Source organism: Saccoglossus kowalevskii, chromosome 1 (assembly GCF_978046115.1).
Source record: "Saccoglossus kowalevskii chromosome 1, keSacKowa6.1, whole genome shotgun sequence".
In the NCBI taxonomy this organism is placed as follows: Eukaryota; Metazoa; Hemichordata; class Enteropneusta; family Harrimaniidae; genus Saccoglossus; species Saccoglossus kowalevskii.
In genome coordinates, this window is record NC_140641.1 from 28,562,544 (window position 1) to 28,590,299 (window position 27,756).

General features: G+C 37.5%; 2 protein-coding genes across 3 annotated transcripts in view; one reads left to right on the forward strand and one right to left on the reverse strand.

The window, feature by feature from the left end:
• LOC100378565 (RNA polymerase-associated protein CTR9 homolog) overlaps positions 1–11,012 on the forward strand; it is a 39,427-nt gene extending 28,415 nt beyond the window's left edge. Inside the window, exons 17-21 of the mRNA XM_085500459.1 lie at positions 1,133–1,268; positions 4,510–4,641; positions 5,045–5,193; positions 8,196–8,378; positions 9,543–11,012. Of these exons, the coding sequence (XP_085356585.1) occupies positions 1,133–1,268; positions 4,510–4,641; positions 5,045–5,193; positions 8,196–8,378; positions 9,543–10,236 (1,294 nt within the window). The 3' untranslated portion in view covers positions 10,237–11,012. The remainder of the gene's footprint in view (positions 1–1,132; positions 1,269–4,509; positions 4,642–5,044; positions 5,194–8,195; positions 8,379–9,542) is intronic.
• A 6,988-nt stretch (positions 11,013–18,000) lies between these two features.
• The window catches only part of arntl (aryl hydrocarbon receptor nuclear translocator-like), a 31,980-nt gene continuing 22,224 nt past the window's right edge, over positions 18,001–27,756 (reverse strand). For both annotated transcript variants that reach the window (XM_085499761.1, NM_001165016.1), the window contains 8 exon segments: positions 26,479–26,621; positions 26,167–26,273; positions 25,473–25,579; positions 25,038–25,188; positions 23,940–23,995; positions 22,925–23,039; positions 22,646–22,752; positions 18,001–21,429 (listed from right to left, as the gene is read on the reverse strand). In XM_085499761.1, the coding sequence (XP_085355887.1) occupies positions 21,056–21,429; positions 22,646–22,752; positions 22,925–23,039; positions 23,940–23,995; positions 25,038–25,188; positions 25,473–25,579; positions 26,167–26,273; positions 26,479–26,621 (1,160 nt within the window). In that variant the 3' untranslated portion in view covers positions 18,001–21,055.

Sequence of the window (27,756 nt, forward strand, 5' to 3'; positions counted from 1 at the left end):
GTAAACCATGCATATTAATGAGATGCACTAGTTTGGTGTACACTGGATAAACAAAAACTTGGCCATTTGTTTGCACACAAGAAAAAAATCAGTTTACTTGTACAAGATATTTTTTTTTTTCAATAAAATAAAAACACCAATGTATGTACATGCCTTAGGGAGCTATTCGTGTGATTTTCAAAAAAAAATGTGAAAAGTGCCCAAAAAACTATTCTGCTACCTTAAGCCTGGGTTTTGGGAATTGTTGCCTCAGTATTCAAGTTGTTTCATCAGGCGTACTGACTTCCTTACATTCACGATGTTGCGTTATCTCATACAAATTCTCAATGCTACCACCGTTAGGCCTGGTCTTTCAGATCCAGTGTCAACTGACAATCCTGATGATAAGTTTTTTCCAGACTCGCGAGATTGAAATGGTTTACAGTAATTGCTATTGCAATTCATTCATTTAAAAACAGCACATTCATAAACAGATTTTCATGCACAAAAGAAAATATATAAACAGACAAAATAAAACACAATAAAGGACAAAATAAATATAACCTAGCGATTTAAGAAGATGTTAATTGTCTTCCGTGTGTTACTCTTGGTGATAATTGTCATGTAAAAGTGGATGTTTAAGTGTGGTAGTTTAATATGTTTTTGAAACTTTGTATGCTATAAAAGACAAATTGGATGTAAGGGATTTGTTGTTGCTGTAATTGTGTGATTTTCAGCCCACAATTGCCCACACATGAAGTTAGTGGAATGAAAGGGATGAATCTATAGAGCCCTACTGTAAAACCATTTATATTCACTATTTTGATGTTTTGAGCATATTCACTGTGTTTTAATTTCACAAATTGGTCAACAGTGAGTTTTATTTTTATTTTACATGCTCACATAGATTTAATTTAGCAGATTTTACGTATCAGTGAAAATAGCAAAATTAAAACCCACTGAATAATTAATGCATTTACAGTATCTTGTAAATGAAGTCCAGTTGATGACTGATGCATGTACATACTTTACCATCTGAAATGCTACTCCTAGGCTACATGTGATCTCAGTTCCTGATAATTACATTGTACAAATTAAGTGAAGCTGTCAGGGTGAAACATCATAAGTAATATTATTTGGTTTCCTCATACAGACAGTGCTCAGATTTGTTGAGCCAAGCCCAGTATCATGTAGCCAGAGCCCGTAGGCAAGATGAGGAAGAGAAAGCAATCAGGGCACAACAAGCAGCTGAAAGGGATGCCCTTCGAAAAAAACAGTTGGAAGAAAAGGTTAGATTATTTATACTATACAATTGTGTATGTGTATGGTTGCAAGAATCAATGCAACATGTCAGAATATTAGTTGTATCACAGTGAAACAAGACATATCAGTACTGGTACTTATCATGGTCATATCATGGAAAGACTCTTGATTCTTACTATATTTGGTCAGTACCATTTAAATGATTTAAATCATATTTTGCTGTTTCTATAATATTTGTCTTCTAATTTGACTGTACATGTATGAACAGACCTTTGACTGCCATCAGATACATTGATACTTCCAAGGATAATAAATATCATGGTTCTAGTCTATTTTTGACTCCCATGTGCGAAGCACAAAATGGGAGTCTTTGCAGTTAGTGTGTCTGTATGTGTGTATGTGTGTGTGTATGTGTGTGTCCGACTGTTCCACTGCTATCTCAAGAACCATACATCGGTTTTTGATGAAACTTGGTGCATAGATGCTCTGGGCCAATGCGCAGATTTGATTAGGTTTTGGTAAAAATCCATGCTCGTTAATTACCTAATTTGCATGATAATTAGCTAATTTTTAGCTGTTCTATGACTGTTCCACTGATATCTAAAGAACCACTCATTGGATTTTGATGAAACTTGGTACATAGATGCTCTGAACATATGCGCAGATTTGATTAATTTTTGGTAAAAATCCGTGCATATTAATTACCTAATTTACATGATAATTAGCTATTTTTTAGTGGTTCCATGACTGTTCCACTGATATCTAAACAACCACTCATTGGATTTTGATGAAACTTGGTACATAGATGCTCTGAACTAATGCTAGGTTTTGATTAGTTTTTGGTAATAATCCGTGGATACTAATTACCTAATTTGCATAATGATTAGTCAATTTTCGGTTTTTCCACTGATATCTCAAGTACTAATCATCACATTTCAAATGAAACTTGGTACATAGATGTCATACGACACTGCACAGACCTGATAGTTTTTATGGTAATATCAGTACATATTAATTACCTAATTTGCATAATTAATTAATTTTCAGCATTTGATATAAGTAGTTAGCATTACATTTCATTGAAACTTGGTACTTACATACTCAAGGACTATGCAGAGATTGATTGTTTTCGATAAATATTTGTGCATATTAATCACCTAATTTGCATAATTAGTTAATTTTCAGCTTTTCCATGGGTATCTCAAGTACTAATCATCGCATTTCAATGAAACTTGGTACATAGATCCTTTAGGACTATGCAGAGACCTGATTAGTTTTAGGGTAAATAATTGTGCATATTAATTACCTAATTTGCATAATTAATTTTCAGCTTTTCTACTGATATCTAAAATACTAATCATTTACATTTCAATGAATCTAGAATTATGCAGACCCAATTAGTTTCCGGTAAATATTTGTGCATATTAATCACCTAATTTGCATAATTAACCAACTTTCACACTGATATCTCAGGTACTATACATCACATATCAATGAATGTACATGGATGCTGTAGGACAATAGACAGACCTGAATAATTGTGGGTTACAATCTGTACATATTAATTACCTAATTTGCATAATTAACCAATTTTAAGCTTTCACACTGATATCTAAAGTACCGTAAAAACTCCAAAATTTCGACCGGTTTTAAATAATTGGCTTTAGAAATGTGACATGTTTTTAGAGTCGTGGCAAAGTCATCAATCAGTGAGTATTATGACAAGCAAAACAAAACATCAAGACGCGCAGAAGAGGTCAGCACAAAACTAATAGGTCAAAAGACAAAGCTGTCTCGCACTACCTAGGAAAACTTGCGAATGTTCGAAGTACAGGTACCCATTGGACAAAAGATACATGGAAGTTTAGCAAACTATCTCCCCGACCCAGTGCAATGTATCCGGTTAGAATCAAAGCTCACGTGTCCCTTATTTGAGGGACCAAATTCTGCCGTAAATTCGCCCTTGGATTAAAAAATAAAATGGGATTTAAGAAAATAAAATGGGACTTTTAAGGTGTATTTTGGCGTCATTTTTCGGACATTTCAATCAATCCTGCCGGCTAAAATAGAGTCTAAGTTTTACCGTAGTCATTGACGTCTGTCTATTCAAGAGTACACGTGTATGATTTTTATCGTGACTAGCGTGAGCGGGTAAGCTTCCTTTCGAGAATGAGCTGTTATCACTGTGAACAATGTTAAATTATTCTTCAGATGACCAGTTTATTTTTTAAAAACAACTAATTTTTTTTATTTAAAAAAAAATCATGCCGTTTTCGCATCAAAATCCAAGCCAAAATATCGTACTACAACATCAATCTCTTCGCATTGCGTTCAATAACATTAACATATTTAAATAAGCTATGGTAATTTGAACACGTTGGCATCATCCAGCTTTTTGATTGGTTAATTAGCGATTTGACCTATTTGACCTAAGAGAACATGGTGGATATCCTACAGCATCAAACGTTTATACGAGACCGGAATCATTCGCTTACGATGAAACTTAGTTGACTTTTATTTGTATTTCATAACCATTCAACAAATTTATTTTGTGTACATTATTATAATCACTACTGAGTACAGTAATAATCAACAATTCAGAAACGCAGCATGCCGAGATTTTTGTGTTCGTTTTTATTTGAAACTTCGTTTATTTAGAATATATTTTCGTTACCAATAAAATAAAAATCTCTCAGTCAATCAGAAACCCGGATTCATGCCTTCGAGGAAGGTCCCGTTTGAACGCTCACATCGTTGTTTTTTTTCGTTTGGGGGAAAACTAAAACTGGTCGCAATTTTCGAATAAGAATGAGTCGGCAATTTTTAGTGGAGTCGAAAATTTGGAGGTAAATAAAACACCGAAACCCGGCAAATAAATAGCCAATCGAATTTTGAGAGGGGTCGAAATTTTGGAGTTTTCACGGTACTAATTATTCCATTTCAATGAAACTTAGTACAAAGATGCTCTAGGACAATGTACAAACCTAATTAGTTTGGGGTAAAAATCTGTTCATATTAATTCCCTAATAAGCATAATAATTCATAATTTTTTGGTTCTAATCACATTTCAATTAAACTTGGAGACATAGATTTTCTGTTACATTGCACAGACCTCATTAGTTTTACACTCAAATCTGGTCATATTAATTTTCTGATTTGCATAATTAGTTTTCAGCTAAGTAATTTCGAATTATATTTAATGTGTCTCCAATACTCTCGGCACATGGGAGTTCTTTCTAAGCTTTCTTTGATTAATCTATTCTCTAGATTGCCAAGGAGAAACAGATAGAAGTAAAGGCACAGGAGTTGCTGGAGAAAAGACAACAGTTTGTTGAGAAAACTAAAAATATGATCATGTTGCCTGAGGAAGAAGAGAGAAAGCCAAGCAGAAAAGGACGGGTAAATACTTGTTAACACTTGGCCAGAATTAATTGGATGTTGGTGAGCCAATCGATCTACTGATTGATATCTCACCTGAACGGCTCATATTGCACTATGTACACTTGCAATACTGCACTAGTGTTACATGTTTACCCATGATGTATCAATGTATAGATCATTATATAGATATTTGGGTGTATTTTAATCACTAAAAATTAATATATCTGAGTGACATCATATCTGCTTTGTTGGAACAATCATAGCAATTACAAGAAATTTTCTTACAATCCAGACACACTATTTAAAACATGTGTTTGATTATGTCAGTTTGAGTAAAGAAATTTTCACATATGTTGACTATCTTTCATGTGTGTATTTTTAAATATCTGAAATTGTGAATTTGTTTATTTGCACTGGACAGAAAAAGAAAGATGGTGACATTTTTAGTGAAGGTAGTGACAGTGATGTGGATGCCGAACGACCCAGGAAGAAAAAGAGGAGAAGGAAGGACAGTGGTAGTGATGAGGAAGGTGCAAGTCCAAGCAGAGCTAAGGAGAGAAAAAAGAGAAGGTAAAATGCAAATATTTGGGAATAGTTATTAAATCCAATTACAGTAGGCACCATAGACTTGGGTATAATTTGAGCCTTGCTATAGGAGACATTGTAGACTCAGGTGTAATTTGAGCCCTGCTGTACTAGGCACTGTAGACTCAGGTATAATTTGAGTTCTGCTAGGCAATGCAGATTTGAGCCCTGCCATACTAGACACTGTAGGCTTAGGTATAATTTTAGCCCTACTATACTAGGCACTGCAGACTTGGGTGTAATTTGAGCTCTGCTATACTAGGCACTGTAGGCTTAGGTACTGTAGGCTTAGGTATAATTTGAGCTCTGCTATACTAGGCACTGCAGACTTGGGTGTAATTTGAGCCCTGCTATACTGGGCACTGCAGACTTGGGTGTAATTTGAGCCCTGCTATACTAAGCATTGCAGACTTTGGTATAACTTGAGCCTTACTATACTTGGCACTGCAGACTTGGGTATAATTTGAGCTCTGCTAGGCAATGCAGACTTGGGTATAATTTGAGCTCTGCTAGGCAATGCAGACTTGGGTATAATTTGAGCTCTGCTATACAAGGCACTGTAGACTTAGGTATAATTTGAGCCCTGCTATACAAGGCACTGTAGGCTTAGGTATAATTTGAGCCTTGCTATACTAGGCACTGCAGACTCGGGTGCAATTTGAGCCCTGCTATACAAGGCACTGTAGACTCGGGTATAATTTGAGTCTTGCTATACTAGGCACTGCAAACTCGGGTGTGATTTGAGCCTTGCTATACTAGGCACTGTAGACTCGGGTATAATTTGAGCCCTGCTTTACTAGGCACTGCAGACTCGGGTGTAATTTGAGCCCTGCTTTACTAGGCACTGCAGACTCGGGTGTAATTTGAGCCCTGCTATACTAGGCACTGCAGACTTGGGTATAATTTGAGCCCTGCTATACTAGGCACTGCAGACTTGGGTATAATTTGAGCCCTGCTATACTAGGCACTGCAGACTTGGGTATAATTTGAGCCCTGCTATACTAGGCACTGCAGACTTGGGTATAATTTGAGCCCTGCTATACTAGGCACTGTAGACTTGGGTATAATTTGAGCCCTGCTATACTAGGCACTGTAGACTCGGGTATAATTTGAGCCCTGCTTTACTAGGCACTGCAGACTTGGGTATAATTTGAGCCCTGCTATACTAGGCACTGCAGACTTGGGTATAATTTGAGCCTTGCTATACAAGGCACTGTAGGCTTAGGTATAATTTGAGCCCTGCTATACTAAGCATTGCAGACTTGGATATAATTTGAGCTCTGCTAGGCAATGCAGACTTGGGTATAATTTGAGCCCTGCTATACTAGGCACTGCAGACTCGGGTATAATTTGAGCCCTGCTATACTAGGCACTGCAGACTTGGGTATAATTTGAGCCCTGCTATACTAGGCACTGCAGACTTGGGTATAATTTGAGCCCTGCTATACTAGGCACTGTAGACTTGGGTATAATTTGAGCCCTGCTATACTAGGCACTGTAGACTCGGGTATAATTTGAGCCCTGCTTTACTAGGCACTGCAGACTTGGGTATAATTTGAGCCCTGCTATACTAGGCACTGCAGACTTGGGTATAATTTGAGCCCTGCTATACTAGGCACTGCAGACTTGGGTATAATTTGAGCCCTGCTATACTAGGCACTGTAGACTTGGGTATAATTTGAGCCCTGCTATACTAGGCACTGTAGACTCGGGTATAATTTGAGCCCTGCTTTACTAGGCACTGCAGACTTGGGTATAATTTGAGCCCTGCTATACTAGGCACTGCAGACTTGGGTATAATTTGAGCCTTGCTATACAAGGCACTGTAGGCTTAGGTATAATTTGAGCCCTGCTATACTAAGCATTGCAGACTTGGGTATAATTTGAGCCTTGCTATACTTGGCACTGCAGACTTGGATATAATTTGAGCTCTGCTAGGCAATGCAGACTTGGGTATAATTTGAGCTCTGCTATACAAAGCACTGTAGACTTAGGTATAATTTGAGCCCTGCTATACAAGGCACTGTAGGCTTAGGTATAATTTGAGCCCTGCTATACAAGGCACTGTAGGCTTAGGTATAATTTGAGCCCTGCTATACTAGGCGCTGCAGACTTGGGTGCAATTTGAGCCCTGCTATACAAGGCACTGTAGACTTGGGTATAATTTGAGCCCTGCTATACTAGGCACTGCAGACTCGGGTGTAATTTGAGCCCTGCTATACTAGGCACTGTAGACTCAGGTATAATTTGAGCCTTGCTATACTAGGCACTGCAGACTTGGGTATAATTTGAGCCTTGCTATACTTGGCACTGCAGACTTGGATATAATTTGAGCTCTGCTAGGCAATGCAGACTTGGGTATAATTTGAGCTCTGCTATACAATGCAGACTTGGGTATAATTTGAGCTCTGCTATACAAGGCACTGTAGACTTAGGTATAATTTGAGCTCTGCTATACAAGGCACTGTAGACTTAGGTATAATTTGAGCACTGCTATACTAGGCACTGTAGGCTTGGGTATAATTTGAGCCCTGCTATACTAGGCACTATAGACTCAGGTGTATTTCCAGCCCTGTTATACTAGGCACTGTATACTCAGGTGTATTTCCAGCCCTGTTATACTAGGCACTGTATACTCAGGTGTATTTCCAGCCCTGTTATACTAGGCACTGTATACTCGGGTGTATTTTGAGCCCTGCTATACGAGGCACTGTAGATTTGAATGTATTTTTTAAATTTTCTGATATTCCCATTCTGCCTGCCTGAATTCATTCAAGTGTCCCTCCTAATCATTTTTTCAACACAAAATTTCACCTTTGACATTGAGAGAAATTTCAAGTGGATAGCCTCCTAATTTATTTGTATATAATTAACAAACCCCAGACAAACACTGTAACAGTGCATAATATGTTTCACATAATCAGGATGTGTACATGTACAAAAATCCCACTAATCAGATGACCACTTTCCTTGTCTTGTATACTCAGACAACGTAAAGAACGAAGTGGCAAGAACAAAGGCGGCAAGAGACGTAGACCAGACACTGAAATTATGGAAGAAGAGAATATGATGTCTGCTAATATGAAAAAGAAAGTGAAGTCAAAAGCCATTATATCATCCAGCGAGGGGTCTGATTCAGATGAAGGGGGGTTGAAAATAGCTGTACCAAGGTAAGAACTCACACTGAGTTGACTAAAACCAAACTGTTCATAATCAGTAATTTATCTAATTATGGTGATGGATGGTTGTATTAATATTTCAAGATGCTGACATCCCCCACCCAACCCCCTAAAAAAAAACAAAAAAAACAAAAAAAAACTGCTTGAGCACTCACTGTGTTCTCCTCAATAGAATTTATAAACATGATCTGTAGAGAAAGTGAATTTTTGCAACAAAGTCAATGTTATCAGGTTAAAATAAATCCGCTGAAATTCACACCTGGAGAATTCTACCTTTGTGTACAACATGTTAATCAACTTCATCTTGCAACCCTGTAATGAGATTGCAGCAACTCTACAACAACAGTGAGAAAATTATACACCCAGAGTCACACTTTGAATACATGATATTATAAATTACATTAATTTACCGTAGTTATCAGAGCATAAAACCTTCTAGGAAAACGGCAAATTGAAGAAGAAAAATGGGGGGGGGGGGCTTATTCTTGGGGGCGGACATCCGGGCATTTTCTACCGCCTGGCAACCCTTACAGTGAAAACAAACACCAAAAACTCGCAGAAAACGGTACTTTGCGATGGTTGTTGAGAGTCCCCTGAACAGTGTAACAAGATTAGCCCTACGTGTGTAACATATATGAATTTAGTTGTTCAGTGTTCAGTGTTCCACAGCAGCGCGCACAAAGCCCATAGAAATACATGGTATAGTGGTGCGCGTCTTAGCAACGTGGAACGTCCGTGACGTAGTTCCGCCCCCAAAGATAAACGGATAAATATTAAAACTTCTCCCAAGTGATAATTTATGCTAATTTATTCATAAACAAATCGACGTGTGTACGATACGAGGGTTAAAATCAAATAAATGACTTATTGTAAAATGTTGTAGATTTTGAGAGGGGGCTTATACTCGAGCAGGGGTTTATACTTTGACAACTACGGTATTAATCTGAAAATTTGAGTACCCCCCCGTATCATGAATCATTCTTGCCATAAAATCTTGCATAGAAAGGTTAAATTTATTTCACATTTTTGCACATGATTAAGATGACAGGGTATGTAAATCTCTCAATAATGACAAAGATCTAACCAGAAAACTTAAAGCAGGCAAATGTTCATGTTCTACAGTGTGTAATTGTTGTTTTCTTTCTGTTTTTTTAGTGGTAGTGAAAGCGAGAAAGAAAAGAGCAGCCCTAAAAAAGTTGGTAGAATTCGTCGCATCAGTAGTTCCAGTTCAGATGAAAATAGTGACAGTGAAGGTGAAAAAGCAAGAGGTTCCGGTTCTGAAAGAGGTTCAGCTAGTGATAGGTCAGGTGATGAGAACAAGTCTGGCAATGAAAAGTCTGGATCAGGATCTGATAATGAATCAGGTGGTGGGCAGTCAGATAATGAATCCGGTGGTCGATCAGCCAATGAACAGTCAGACAATGAATCAGGTGGAGGCCGATCAGCCAATGAACAGTCAGATAATGAATCCGGTGGTGGCCGATCAGCCAATGAGCAATCTGGCAATGAATCTGGTGGTTCTGGATCTGCCAATGAGCAGTCAGATAATGAATCCGGTGGTGGACAATCAGCCAATGAGCAGTCAGATAATGAATCTGGTGGTTCTGGATCTGCCAATGAGCAGTCAGATAATGAATCTGGTGGTGGACAATCAGCCAATGAGCAGTCAGATAATGAATCTGGTGGTTCTGGATCTGCCAATGAGCAGTCAGATAATGAATCTGGTGGTTCAGGATCGGCCAATGAGGAATCAGGTAATCAGGAATCAGCCAATGAGTCTGGAGGTGGGTCAGAGAATGAAGCCTCAGGCAGGGAGCAGTCTGGAAGCGAAGCATCAGATAGTGACTAAAATGTCCCATGAAAATCATGAATTCAGAGGTGTACTTGTGAATTGGTATCGCACATCTATTCTCATCAGAGTTTACAAATGCCTCATTAAACATTAGATGGCATCTCAGCTTGCTATATAACTGTCAGACTTCATATAGCTACAACTATGGACACAAAGCGTTTATAGTTTATATTGTTAATGTGTAGCAATATTTTAGCAAGATTGTGTAGCAGGATTTTTATATAGCAGAACTATACAATGCTATAATGTCTGTTGTACTTGATTTCAAACTGAAAATGCATAACGCTGTCCTGTATTCTTATTTGATTTGTGGCATGCACAAGATAATGTGCGATGCTTGTGTTATCATCCAGTACAACAGTAACAACCAATTGAACTAAAATGATGATAAGGCATGTGTGCGGCAAAACAATTTCACTACATTTGGACAAACGCTGTTGTAGCAACCACTGCCCTTTAAATTTCTGTGATTGAGAAATGTTGTACTATGAAAACTGAATCTACACCATTGCATTTATAAATAAAGACAATTTGTTTCATAGAACTTAGAATGTGTGTATTACTGGAGTAAGACTGAGATGCTCCAAGGATTTTTAGAGGTACTGTGTCAAATAGATGTTTATTACCTACTATGTATATTTAAATGAGATTTGCCCATTCCACTAATATCTCAATGACTGCTGATCAATTTTTTTGCATGAAAACAGTCTGTATATTGTTTTTAGTCCAGTTTCTCGATAAAATATGCCATGTTGGATCATAGATAAACCCTACTTTATGTTCTCATGAACTTTAAAATAAGTTGTTTTCGCAGTATAATTAACAGTTCACTTCAGTTCCTGTAATACAGCATGATTGGATAAAAATTACAGGAATTCATGTCTCGACTATGAATGGCACCCAGCAATTAGTTGCACACCTCAACAATATCCATGGCACACCCAGCAGTTGCACACCACGACAATGTCAATGGCACACCCAGCATATAGATGCACACCACAACAATGTCCATGGCACACCCAGCAATTTGTCGCACGCCACAACAATGTTCATGGCACACCCAGCAATTAGTTGCAAAGTACAACAATGTCCATGGCACACCCAGCAGTTTGTTTCACACCACGACAATGTCCATGGCACACCCAGCATATAGATGCACACCACAACAATGTCCATGGCACACCCAGCAATTAGTCGCACGCCACAACAATGTTCATGGCACACCCAGCAATTAGTTGCACATTACAACAATGTCCACGGCACACCCAGCAATTAGTCACACACCACGACAATGTCCATGGCACACCCAGCAATTAGTCGCACATTACAACAATGTCCACGGCACACCCAGCATATGGATGCACACCACGACAATGTCCATGGCACACCAAGCAATTAGTCGCACATCACGACAATGTCCATGGCACACCCAGCATATAGATGCACACCACAACAATGTCCATGGCACACCAAGCAATTAGTCACACACCACGACAATGTCCATGGCACACCCAGCAATTAGTCGCACATTACAACAATGTCCACGGCACACCCAGCATATGGATGCACACCACGACAATGTCCATGGCACACCAAGCAATTAGTCGCACATCACGACAATGTCCATGGCACACCCAGCATATAGATGCACACCACAACAATGTCCATGGCACAACAAGCAATTAGTCGTACATCACAACAATGTCCATGGCACATCCAGCAATTAGTCGTACATCACGACAATGTCCATGGCACATCCAGCATATAGATGCACACCACAACAATGTCCATGGCACACCCAGCATATAGATGCACACCACAACAATGTCCATGGCACAACAAGCAATTAGTCGCACATCACGACAATGTCCATGGCACATCCAGCATATAGATGCACATCACAACAATGTCCATGGCACACCCAGCAATTAGTTGCACATCACTACAATCTCCATAGCACATCCAGCATATAGATGCACACCACAACAATGTCCATGGCACATCCAGCAATTAGTCGTACATCACGACAATGTCCATGGCACACCCAGCAATTAGTTGCACATCACGACAATGTCCATGGCACACCCAGCATATAGATGCACACCACAACAATGTCCATGACACACCCAGCAATTAGTCGTACATCACGACAATGTCCATGGCACATGCAGCAATTAGTCGTACATCACGACAATGTCCATGGCACATCCAGCAATTAGTCGTACATCACGACAATGTCCATGACACACCCAGCAATTAGTCGTACATCACGACAATGTCCATGGCGCACCCAGCATATAGATGCACACCACAACAATGTCCATGGCACACCCTGCATATAGATGCACACCACAACAATGTCCATGGCGCACCAAGCAATTAGTCGCACATCACGACAATCTCGATAGCACATCCAGCATATAGATGCACACCACAATGTCCATGGCACACCAAGCAATTAGTCGCACATCACGACAATGTCTATGGCACACCCAGCAATTAGTTGCACATCACGACAATGTCCATGGCACACCCAGCATATAGATGCACACCACAACAATGTCCATGGTACACCCAGCAATTAGTCGTACATCACGACAATGTCCATGGCACATCCAGCAATTAGTCGTACATCACGACAATGTCCATGGCACATCCAGCAATTAGTCGTACATCACGACAATGTCCATGGCGCACCCAGCATATAGATGCACACCACAACAATTTCCATGGCACACCCAGCAATTAGTCGTACATCACGACAATGTCCATGGCACATCCAGCAATTAGTCGTACATCACGACAATGTCCATGGCACATCCAGCAATTAGTTGTACATCACGACAATGTCCATGGCACATCCAGCAATTAGTCGTACATCACGACAATGTCCATGGCACATCCAGCAATTAGTCGTACATCACGACAATGTCCATGGCACATCCAGCAATTAGTCGTACATCACGACAATGTCCATGGCACATCCAGCAATTAGTCGTACATCACGACAATGTCCATGGCGCACCCAGCATATAGATGCACACTACAACAATGTTCATGGCACACCCAGCAATTAGTTGTACATCACGACAATGTCCATGGCACATCCAGCAATCAGTCGTACATCACGACAATGTCCATGGCGCACCCAGCAATTAGTCGTACATCACGACAATGTCCATGGCACACCAAGCAATTAGTCGCATATCACGACAATGTCCATGGCGCACCCAACAATTAGTCGTACATCACGACAATGTCCATGGCACATCCAGCAATTAGTCGTACATCACGACAATGTCCATGGCACACACAGCAATTAGTCCTACATCACGACAATGTCCATGGCACACCCAGCATTTAGTCACACACCACGACAATGTCCATGGCACACCCAGCAATTAGTCACACACCACGACAATGTCCATGGCACATCCAGCAATTAGTCACACACCATGACAATGTCCATGGCACACCCAGCATTTAGTCACACACCACGACAATGTCCATGGCACACCCAGCATTTAGTCACACCACGACAATGTCCATGGCACATCCAGCAATTAGTCGTACATCACGACAATGTCCATGGTGCACCCAGCATATAGATGCACACCACAACAATGTCCATGACACACCCAGCAATTAGTCGTACATCACGACAATGTCCATGGCGCACCCAGCATATAGATGCACACCACAACAATGTCCATGGCACACCCAGCATATAGATGCACACCACAACAATGTCCATGGTACACCCAGCAATTAGTCATACATCACGACAATGTCCATGGCACATCCAGCAATTAGTCGTACATCACGACAATGTCCATGGCGCACCCAGCATATAGATGCACACCACAACAATTTCCATGGCACACCCAGAAATTAGTCGTACATCATGACAATGTCCATGGCACATCCAGCAATTAGTCGTACATCACGACAATGTCCATGGCACATCCAGCAATTAGTCGTACATCACGACAATGTCCATGACACATCCAGCAATTAGTCGTACATCACGACAATGTCCATGGCACATCCAGCAATTAGTTGTACATCACGACAATGTCCATGGCACATCCAGCAATTAGTCGTACATCACGACAATGTCCATGGCACATCCAGCAATTAGTCGTACAACACGACAATGTCCATGGCGCACCCAGCATATAGATGCACACTACAACAATGTCCATGGCACACCCAGCAATTAGTCGTACATCACGACAATGTCCATGGCACATCCAGCAATTAGCCGTACATCACGACAATGTCCATGGCGCACCCAGCAATTAGTCGTACATCACGACAATGTCCATGGCACACCAAGCAATTAGTCGCATATCACGACAATGTCCATGGCGCACCCAGCAATTAGTCGTACATCACGACAATGTCCATGGCACATCCAGCAATTAGTCGTACATCACGACAATGTCCATGGCACACCCAGCAATTAGTCGTACATCACGACAATGTCCATGGCACACCCAGTAATTAGTCGTACATCACGACAATGTCCATGGCGCACCCAGCATATAGATGCACACCACAACAATGTCCATGGCACATCCAGGAATTAGTCGTACATCACGACAATGTCCATGGCACATCCAGCAATTAGTCGTACATCACGACAATGTCCATGGCGCACCCAGCATATAGATGCACACCACAACAATGTCCATGGCACACCCAGCAATTAGTCGTACATCACGACAATGTCCATGGCACACCAAGAAATTAGTTGTACATCACGACAATGTCCATGGCACACCCAGCAGTTAGTTGCACACCACGACAATGTCCATGGCGCACCCAGCAATTAGTCGCATGCCACAACAATGTCCATGGCACACCCAGCAATTAGTCGTACATCACAACAATGTCCATGGCACACCAAACAATTAGTCGCACATCACGACAATGTCCATGGCACACCCAGCAATTAGTTGCACACTACAGCAATGTCCATGGCGCACCCAGCAATTAGTCGTACATCACGACAATGTCCATGGCACACCCAGCAGTTAGTTGCACACCACGACAATGTCCATGGCACACCCAGCATATAGATGCACACCACAATAATGTCCATGGCACACCAAGCAATTAGTCACACACCACGACAATGTCCATGGCACACCAAGCAATTAGTCACACACCACGACAATGTCCATGGCACACCCAGCATTTAGTCACACACCACGACAATGTCCATGGCACACCCAGCATTTAGTCACACACCATGACAATGTCCCAGGTACATCAAGCAATTAGTCGCACACCACGACAATGTCCATGGCACACCCAGCAATTAGTCACACACCACGACAGTGTCCATGGCACACCCAGCAATTAGTCACACACCACGACAATGTCCATGGCACACCCAGCATTTAGTCACACACCATGACAATGTCCATGGCACACCCAGCATTTAGTCACACACCACGACAATGTCCATGGCACACCCAGCATTTAGTCACACACCACGACAATGTCCATGGCACACGCAGCATTTAGTCACACACCACGACAATGTCCATGACACACCCAGCAATTAGTCACACACCACGACAATGGTTTTGCATATGTATCCCAAGAATATTCATCAAAGCGAATAGCCACAAGCTGGTGATGGTTGAAATATTGTTCATGCACAACCAAAATCTGGATCCAGAATAACAGAAATGCTTGATCATGATGATTTTTTGACACTACAATGGCCACCATTCGGCCATCTTGAATTGAATTATGAAAGGAATATATGTGCATGCCAAGATGTATAATGTACAGGTTGAACATGATTGGTCCAGGCATGTCTGAAAAACAGGTTCATACAGATGGACGCACAGAGGTGAATCCCATCTATTTGTAATCCCAACATAAGTCATTACACGATTATTTCAGTTGCATATTTCTTTTAAGCCTTTAATAGTATGGTAAAAATGGTTGCTTCAGCACAACAGTACCAAGGCAGTATCAAATCACACTCGCTGGCAACACATGCACATTCATGATAAGCAGCTAGATGCCAGATGGTAGTGTATTTCAAAAACCATAATGGTGCCATTCAATTTTTGATTGGATAACAAACTGACTGCATATTCATATTTATGCCTTGATATACAAATACAATGGATGAATTTTTTTCCTTAGGCATGTACAAAAATCACCACTATAGTGTTAGTCAATTGTACCAAATCTATAGAAAATTTGTCATTGCATGTTCAAACAAGTGACCATGAAAAATAATTTTATGCACACAAAAAGTTTATATAAAGAGAATCACTTCAGTGATGCAGTGCACATTATAAAAATTATGTTTAACCAAACAGTACATACATCAGACACTCAACACGTACAACTTTCATACCAGGTTTGAAACAAATCAATCCATGTGCATAAATGTACGCACGCACTAAACCATACATTTTTGGACTTTCACTAAACTGGGACTAATATTGTTGCAAATTAAATATGTGTAGTGACATTTATTTGATATTTTTGATATGGCTGTATTATATTTGTGTAATGTTGGATTTTCACATCAGTACATGTATCTTTACAATAAAAATCAAAGAAAGCTTAGAAAGAACTCCCATGTGCTGAGAGTATTGGAGACACATTAAATATAATTCGAAATTACTTAGCTGAAAACTAATTATGCAAATCAGAAAATTAATATGACCAGATTTGAGTGTAAAACTAATGAGGTCTGCGCAATGTAACAGAAAATCTATGTTTCCAAGTTTAATTGAAATGTGATTAGAACCAACAAATTATGAATTATTATGCTTATTAGGGAATTAATATGAACAGATTTTTACCCCAAACTAATTAGGTTTGTACATTGTCCTAGAGCATCTTTGTACTAAGTTAATTAGTACTTTAGATATCAGTGTGAAAGCTTAAAATTGGTTAATTATGCAAATTAGGTAATTAATATGTATAGATTTTAACCCACAATTATTCAGGTCTGTCTATTGTCCTACAGCATCCATGTACATTCATTGAAATGTGATGATTAGTACTTGAGATATCAGTGGAAAACCCGAAAATTGACTAATCATTATGCAAATTAGGTAATTAGTATCCACGGATTATTACCAAAAACTAATCAAAACCTAGCATTAGTTCAGAGCATGTATGTACAAAGTTTCATCAAAATCCAATGAGTGGTTTAGATATCAGTGGAACAATCATGGAACAGCTAAAAATCAGCTAATTATCATGCAAATTAGGTAATTAATATGCACGGATTTTTACAAAAAACTAATCAAATCTGCGCATATGTTCAGAGCATCTATGTACCAAGTTTCATCAAAATCCAATTAGTGGTTCTTTCGATATCAGTGGAACAGTCATAGAACAGCTAAAAATTAGCTAATTATCATGCAAATTAGGTAATTAACGAGCATGGATTTTTACCAAAACCTATGCACCAAGTTTTATCAAAAACCAATGTATGGTTCTTGAGATAGCAGTGGAACAGTCGGACACACATACACACACACGCAAACTGCAAAGACTCCCATTATGTGCTTCGCACATGGGAGTCAAAAAACCAAAGGAACAAATACAACATCTGTTTAAATGTCAAAACAGTGGGGACTAATTACAGTGTTAGATCAATTTCCATTGTGTAATATTGTATATAACGCTTATTGATATAATTTTTGTTATGTATTCCTCTTGCAAAAAATCTAGAAAGCATTCGACAACCATTTCTAAGAAACAAACCATATATCACTTGCAGTATTGTTTGCATGCCACTTTATTTAGCTGTTCCCATACAGAAAAAATCAATGTAAACAGAATTCAACCAAATAGATTATTTGCTAAAATAATTACCGGTATAATACTGAACTTCACCAAATAATAAAATCAAATAATGAAAATATTTGATACTTAAATACATTGTACTCAGCAGAGAACCAATCATTGAAGACTCCAGGATCTTAGCATATGTCTAAATGTCACATTAAACTCAACAAAACAAAATGATACATTGGCTCAAAAACACACACATATGCAATCAAACTTACAATTTTAAATTTGCACACTGAGAGAATCTTTCAACGAGTTTGCGGTTGTAGTAAACAAATATAACTTACATGGTTAACAATTTGTTTTAAAATATCAATAAAGCTTATCTATAATCTTTATCTGAATTTAATAGATACTATATATTTAAAATTATATTATTATAAGTTAGAAATACGTTTCATTTCACAAGAGATATGATAAAGGCCAATTTAATTTGCTGGACATTTAAATATTTTAAGACAATATCAAATCTTAGTATAAAATTGTACACAACATGAAATATAAATAATTTACATCTTTCTCAATTTGCATAATTAAGCTGGATATGCAATTGACATAAACATGGTAATAATGGGAGGGAGTACTTGCAATACCAGAATTTAAGTACAATAGTAAACAATAGTTTGTGATTTCACTACTTGTGGTCACCTCAATGCATAGAACTAATGAGCTGAATTACAATAGCAGCCATTAAAGTTTCTGACTTTGCCTAGAGCTACCAGAATTGGTATCATTCAAGGGAACAATATTTAATAATGCCAAATACATATATTTCAAAAATATGGAAATTTTAGACCCATTCCGTTGCACTGTTTTTCACAATAAGTGCCACATAAATATTACTTCATATACTGTTATTGATAACACATGACTATGGCATGCAGCCTTCTAATTTCCACAAGTTGTTTTAATATATGGCACTAGTATAAAACGAAGCTAGTTTGTACCTTGTGGTTTTGAATACAAAATTAAACTTTAGAATATCACACATTTCTGTTACTGCTGAACATTACGATATATAATAGATAATATTTAGTAATAATTGAACAGAATGAAGACATTTGCACTGATCATAAAAACCAGATGTCAGTAACTTACTCTATTTTATTATCTCGTATGAATCATTTTTCCTGGCAAAATTCTGGTTTGTATGTTTCCCACCATAATTTTGCTGCACTACATGTATTTGCAATTCATATTAAACTATTCTTTAAGAAACCTTAAGATTAATAAAGTACATGTTTTATTAATCTCTAGGCATTGTGTCAACTTATATTGCAAAAATTACAGTGTTATTGCCGAATGAAGGAAACTTATTGCTTTTTTATTAAATGTGTCAGGATGACAATTACAAATTATACCATTTTTTTCTACAAATACAATTGGGTGGGGGGGGGGTCAATGACATTATTCAACACACACATTGAACTTACAGAGGTTTCATGCACAGAGAGCTTCAATTATCATTACTTTTCAAAATAATTTCTAATATTTAAAAGGTATGTCTATATAAAACAAACATGATACACCAATTAGTTTTCATATTAAATGCGGATGTACTTCATCAAACTCAAATATAATGTGCTTGATACAATAGACTGAAAGATACACAGCTGTTAGTGAATTTTGACTGAAACATGCATTCCAGATATGCAAACCATGACAATTAATAGCAAGTCAGACTCAATGATTGCTGATTACATTATTTTACATTATATTATCATTTGTGAGTGTTGCTGACTACTTTTGTTACATTTCTGTAGACATACACTGTACAGAACTTGTAATCCAGCATGTTTATTTTGTAACCATCGTCTGAATTCATGTATATCTTTTATACAGTCATTATAGACCACTGGTATAGGTATAATCAGCATCATCAAGTCATTGTTTTCTATTTCCAAAATTAGTATCAATTGTAGATCACTATGAACCCACTAGATGTGTATCTGAGGTCAGGTTTTCACTTTTATTAGAGAGCTAATATGGTACCAGTATAGTTGACAGTACTGTATGGTGCAGATACATGTAACTATTGTTAAAGCACATAGGGATTTCATGTTACATATGTATTGCATACAGAAATCATTTTTTCTTATACATTAGAATACACAGTTAACATGACACTTTAAGGCATCTGCGAAGAAAAAAATGTTGTTAAGATAAACTCAACTTGATTCAGTAGTGACTTTTGGTGCTTTACAGTACTAACAGTAATCACTGATTTACATAGAAGGCCAAATAAAAATGCAATGAACTACCAGTCAAGCCATCATACAGACACAGTTGTGACTGCCATCCCGTGTATTGCATATTTTTACTGAAGAAAATGGCATAAAATGATTTTTTGTTATCCCTATTTAGAACTTATGTTGTTTGTTTTAGCATGCCATACTGGAAAACATCAAAATATATTAAACCAAAAAGTACCAGTAAAGTTATGATTACAAAGTTTATTAAGCCCCTGCTTGACTGAGAATCCAAAACTACCAGTATTTGAATCATATCAACTGTCAGGGTTAATAGGCGATCAAATAATGCCAATTTATTTTTTTCGTTTTTTCAAAACTCGTTACTAGGACAAGTTGATTTTGGTTTCATATTCTTGGTAGCTAAAACCAAGTGAAAATCTAAATTTTAATAAGATTAACATTTTGACTTACAATACTATTTCAAGCATATATGAGACAACCTCTAACAAGTTTGTACCTGGAAAATACACTGAACATTGATGCAATGCACAAAACATTGCACACATTCATATACAACGTACTGAGAATTGAGTAGCATTCATAAATATCACTGTATACAATGAGCTTCAAAAATTGTTATGAAACATACCCACTTTAGAAAGATAGAAAAAAATAAAACTGGTCTTGTTATGACAAAGTGCCGAAAAAAACACACAACACACCAATCCGGTGATAAAGCTATAAATAATATTGAGATACGGCAGAGCCAATACAAATGTCCCTTACAATGACCAAGACAAATCATTAACATCCATAGGGCCACTGAGTCCAGCGTCTGTTTCTAAGAGATTCATTATGACAGACATGGCCGAGTCATCATTATCACTGCAACTAATGGTAACTGGTGAGTTTGAAGTAGTTGCCTGTGTAACTATGCTAGGCTTGTCTAGGAATCTGTCAAGTAGATCAGTCATTTGAACTGTACTTCTGGTTGATGCCAGCATCTGGGCCAGTTGACTTGTACTCTCCGTGGATTTACCACTTTGGTTGCTGGCTTTGCCTTGCACTGAGCTTGATGCCAAATTCGTGTTTGGGGTCTGCCTACTAAGCGAGGATAAGTCAGCATTTTTACTTGTGGTGTTTGTTGTTGTTCCACCTAGCATTTAAACAAAATTTGTATTTTTGCTGTTAAACTCCATCATTGAGTGTAATGACAAATATCTGTAATTTGTGATATAAGAGGAAATGTTTTGCTAACCAGCATAGATGAAATAGTGTAAGAAATGATACAATACAATGTCAACATAGTACTAGCATATGGTGTCACATAAATTGTAAACATGCAGTTAGAATATGGGGAATACAGTTAGAATACAGTGTGGGCATATTGTGTTAGCTTAAAGTTGTATTGTCGACAAAAGTTAGTTAAAAGCTCTTTTAATTTTGAGTAATTTGACCAAAAAATAAAATCTGCAAGTTAATGATTTCATGAGTTACACTGACCAGCTCAGTTGCTGATTACACTGATCAACATTTATTGTTTGTCTTCACTACAATAAATCCCAACAGACATTGCTGTTTGAATTCTGCTTGCACGTAAAACACAAGTAACATAGGAAACACATAATGTTCAATGTTCACTCGAACACATTGGTAACATCAGTAAATTTTGTAAACAAGCAGTTAATATTGTAAACACGCCGTTTCGTAAACTGTTATATTATGATGTTAGCATATAGTGTCAATGATGTAAAAATACAAAATTAAAGATGTAATTAGCAGAAAGTGTAAAAGTGAAGTGCTAACATAGTGTTCACAGTGTTATTGTCACCGCCATATTGTTCCGAACACCAAAACAGCATCGTTGCCAGCTCAGTTGCTGATTGTTTTGCAATGTGCATCTTCAAGATCGTTACCTCATTAGAACTGGTTAGTTCAAACTATTTTTACGAGGGTGTGCCGTTCGGCTAAGTGAGAGCATTCATGAGATTAATGACATGCATCAGACACTGTGTTCTGACATTTCATACTAGTACAAATATTATTTTTTGGATAACTTTCCATATATACAATTGAATGAAATAAATCGAAAGGCATCGCATCGTGATCTTCTATTTATATTCAACATGTCTAAGTCCAATACTATTAGTTTGACATCTCCTGTTGAGATTTGTTTGACCCAACTTGTTCTAATCCCATAATGATCTTGAGGCACCATAGCAAACCAGTCAGCAACTTAGCTGGCAATGTTGCTGTTTTGGTGTTCGGAACAATATGGCGGTGGCAGTAACAGACTGGGTGTGTATTAACATACAATATAAAGCAGATTACACTAACACATTTTATCCTCAATAAAAGCATATGGTATTTACCGTCGTATTCAGTACTCCGAAGATGACTGTCACTGCAGGATAGAGAGACTGTTGAAGACAAGGTACCTTGACACCTACTACTGCTACCCTCAGCTTCAATGGGAGACCTTGGCAGAAGAAATGCATCAATCTTAAAAACATACACTGATACACAATCACATTATAATTCCACAACACAATCACTTTACAACACCACAGGTTAATAAACTAGTAACCAATTAACTAGTATGACACGTGTCACACGCCTGGGAGATTATAACCACAGTGTACGGTACTCACCTAATCTCCAGATCTACATTATCAATCTCATCAGCAATCATCCTTCCAATTTTCCCAGCCCCTATTCTAGTTGAACATGGAATTCCTGGTACTGAGATTGGTTCTTTAATGTTGACTAAAACATAAACACACAATGATGTTGATGAAACAAACAAGAGACTTGGGTTCCTTGCAAAGTTTCCTTGTTACTAATATTAATAAGCATTTCAATGACATCACAACTGGGGGTAATTTACATATTTCAGGTTTTGATGAGCTGAGCATGCATGCATACAAGTTTAGCGATTGCTGCACGCACAAAAATGAGCTTCACAACTGTCATATCACTGTGCACGTGAGAATGCATTTCCATTGGATTTGGGTCGAATATTGAAAAATTGTATGAATAATTGTAGAAGATTGTTTAAAGCAGACCAGAAGATGCTTCTGTTGACAAAATTTCATTGGCAGAATTAAACAATATCATGATACTTTCGAAGTAATATATAATTTAGTATCTTTAGAGGACCTCTACATTGTCTTGTAGGGAACACAAATCTCTTTTCGCCATCTATACACTCACATGTTTCATTTTATGTTATGTATCATCGTTATTTAACGGTATCATACAAATGTTGTGACCAGAATGTACAAATTAATGACCTCTCATTGGTATTCTCAAAGTGATATATAATCTAGTATAAAGATACAAGCACCATCTACACTGTCTTGCAGGGAACACAAATCTCTTTCCTTGAGTTCCAGATTAGGCAATGTAAACTTTTGTCCTCACTACCAGCTGTATGTATAGCAACCAATAAAATTGAATATACCCGGTATATACCTCGAAAATTTGAAATAAAAATGCAACAGCCCAAGCAATATTCCACTTCACTGAGTTGTACAACTGTGTTTCTCATACCATAGGAGTTTGAAAATGAGGCAACAAAGCCTTTTTTTGAGACAGATTGCTTGAGAATGATGGTGGATGCATAACACAAGACAATTAATTAATTGAGATTAATTGTAGACTTACTTTTGCCAACATCCTCATCTACGTTAAAACTTGACAAGTCAGCAGTCTCTGGACACCTGTACATATAGATATGGTACACTATAAGCAAACAAGCAGCCTGTCGGCTGAGATAGCTCTGCTGTTAGCAATGCACTTTTCAATCAAAGAACTGAAGATATCATTAGATCAAAGAAAGCTTAGAAAGAACTCCCATGTGCTGAGGGAATAGGGATCATGATGTAATATTAGGGAATATTTGAAAATGATAAACAAATTATGAATAATCTATTAAATAAGGAGCCACCAGTAGTCATCTACACACGTAGACATCGTATACCTACAATAAGCCTACTTAAGAATATGCATAAAAAGTCTACACAAAATTGAAACATTAATGAATTGCAGCAGCCAATCATTAATAACATTCTTACCAAGTTACATAAAAATTGTTTTAATGCTTCTTGAGATATAACTGAAATAGCTTAAAATTCACACATTATTATGCAGATGAGCTCATTAATATGCATGGATGCCAACCAAAAACTAATCAAATCTGCGCATTGCCCCAGACAAGCTATATACCAAGTTTCATTGAAATCCGAACATTGGTTCTTGAGATATCGATGGAACAGACACACACACACACAGCCAGACAGACAGACAGTCAGACACAGTAACTGCAAAGACTCCCTTTTTGTGCTTCGCACACGGGAGTCAAAAATGAACAATATGTATAGTATTAAAGCAATCAGACTTGCAGTTTTCAACAAGAAGACTAAAATATCACTTTTCACCAAAAATATTCATCAAAATTAGAGAATTGAAAATGTCATCATGTAATAAACAAATCTAAGAGAGGTCTACCCAAGTATCAAAGCATTCAGGCTTGTAGTTTTCAAGAAGAAGTCGAAAAAGTAAAAAGTTGACACTGACGACGGGAGCCAAAGAATCACTCATATGATAAGCTCTGCTCGACTAAGTTGACAGCAGAGCTAAAAAGCTAAATAAATAATCTTTTTAGCAAAGAGACACAAAACTATGGAGAGGATCGAGGGTCTTATTTGAACTCTAATGCCAGTCTTCCAGTTTTTAAGTAATACTGGTAATATGTGTACTTACGAAATCAATGTATTCGTACAAACAATATATTCTACTTCTTTGGTCCAAGGATTTCGAAAACAGAATGATTTGGTTCTCATTTTTACAAATTTGCCATTTTTGGCTCGGAATCTATACACAGTCGTCATAATCTTATCTTTACCAGCCAAAACTGTAAGAAAGAAAGTATTGATATCACTACACTATGAACATGTCACCATTGTTATTGTCAGAGATTGCAATGCTTTGTGCAGTCATTCACTATCTGCTTTTAATACAATGATTCATATTTATTTATGCAAGGATATTCCTTTACAATGACTATGTCTGGCGAAAATAATGCAAGGCCCATTATACTACATTCATAGATGACTGAGAGGGCAAACAAAGGTACAAATCTCTAAAGTATGAGTGTCCACTGACAGAAACATATAAAATTAATAATTCAAGTCATACCAGCTTTGTGACTCTCAGCTAGTGGAGGGATGTCATCTGCATGATAATATTCATAACATGATGTACCCAATAGTTCTTGAGGTAGAAAACCTAGTATAGCAGTCGCTCTGATAAATATGGACAAGCATATTGTAGTATTAGTTTGCTATTTAATGTGTTAAATGTGCAGTAGTACTTCACATGATTGACTGAACATGCATTGTATTGAGAAGATGCAAAATGAAGGATATACAAATTTCTCATCCAATATTTATATAGTAAACTGTGAGAAATAACCTCAAACTGATTTGACAGATGAATATAAAACCAAATAAATTCAAAAACTAAAATTAAAATGTATCAACTTTCTTCTTTTATAAAGAACTCAGAAATTGTCAATTATTTCTACAAAGCTCCATCTCTGTTATCATGCTTGCAATTCTTGCTAATCCTGTCAATGCTAGATCATTTTATGGCAAAAGTTACATAAGTCTCTTCTCATTCCCCCCAAAACATGAATCGTTATTTATTGAATAGACCAACAAATAATTTTCATTTTTATTCTATTATTTCATTGATTTGAAAAAAACAATTATTTTCACTACAGCTTATTGAGTTTTTAGGGTAAAAACATTCCATGTCTATCAGTATTCTTTTATATAAGCTCTGTGACTGGCTTCTGGGATTCTCAAACACTCAGTGTTCATATACTTACCTTTGGTCGACAAAAGTGAATCGTCCATCCATAGCATGCCGTGATACAAACTCTGTTGGTACGATCTCTGCACTGTTAGATCCAGTTGATTGGGGAATTTGAGATGGCTAAGTTAAACAAAAAAGGAATGGATTATGAATTCCTTCAAGGAAATCAAAGATACATGATTCTGTACATGATTATTTATAGGTTTCTACTAAAGACTAACAGCTAATCGAACACTGATTCATTTGTGCAAGAGAATTGTATACCTGCTTATGTTGCATGAGATTAGGTTATGCAGGGCGGTTGTTTTGGAGGTACATTTCTTACCTGTACTCTGGCTATAGCAACCAAACAGCTGAGTATACAGTCTTCACCAAACGTGTCTTCAGGATCATCATGTAATGGTATCTTGGATGATGGCCAACTCTTTAAATAACCAGTACAATGAATTGTCACATAATTTTTGCGTTCTGTGTAAAAGAATGGCATAAAAATATGATATAATGAGAAATTAACAGGCCATGCATGGCACAGTCCCTGTTAGTTATCAAATTTAAGATATATAGTTTTATTTATAGTAATATAGCTGGAATATAACCATGTCAGGAATATGATTTTTTAACATTAAAATGATTGACATTTGTATTTGATCGTCAAACAAGTACTTGTCCATATTGAGAGATATTGCTCTGGAACAGCATTCAAAATCAGCCATTTTGAATACATGTATATAACATGATGTATAACGAATATAACAAATTTGAATATATAATCAGTCAAAGCATTCAAGAGATATGGCTCTAGAAGCCCAATCATTAAAACAAAATGGCCGCCACTCAGCCATTTTGAATCCAATCTGAAAAATAAAATGACGTGCATCAGGAACCCGTAATGTCTAATGTATGTACCAAGTTTGAACGAAATCCATCCATAAATGCCAGAAAAGCTTGATATTTGATGATTTTTTAGCACAAAAATGACCACCATGTGGCCATTTTGAATAGAATCGTTAAACCAATACAGGTATATCTGTTTATCTATGACATGATGTATGATGAATATTTAAAATTTAAACATAATCAGTCAAAACAAGTTGGAGATATGGGTCCAAAAGCCCATTTATTAAAACAAAATGGCCGCCAGACAGCAATTTTGAATCCGATCTGAAAAATAAATGATGTGCATCAGGAACCTGTAATGTCTAATACTAGTATATGTACCAAGTTTGAACAAAATCCATCCATAAATGCCAGAAATGCTTGATATTTGATGATTTTTTAGCAAAAAATGCCCACCATTTGGCCATTTTGAATAGGATTGTCAAACCAATATATATGTCTATGACATGATGTATAATGAATATTTGAAATTTGAACATAATCAGTGAAAGCAAGTCAGAGATATGGCACGAGAACCACATTCATTAAAACAAATGGCCGCCAGTCGGCCATTTTGAATCTTATCTGAAAAACAAAATTATTTGCATCAAGGTCCCATAATGTCTAATGTATATACCAAGTTTGAACAAAATCCATCAGTAAACAGCCGAGATATGCTTGATTTTGATGATTTTTTAGCACAAAAATGGTCGCCATTTGGCCATCT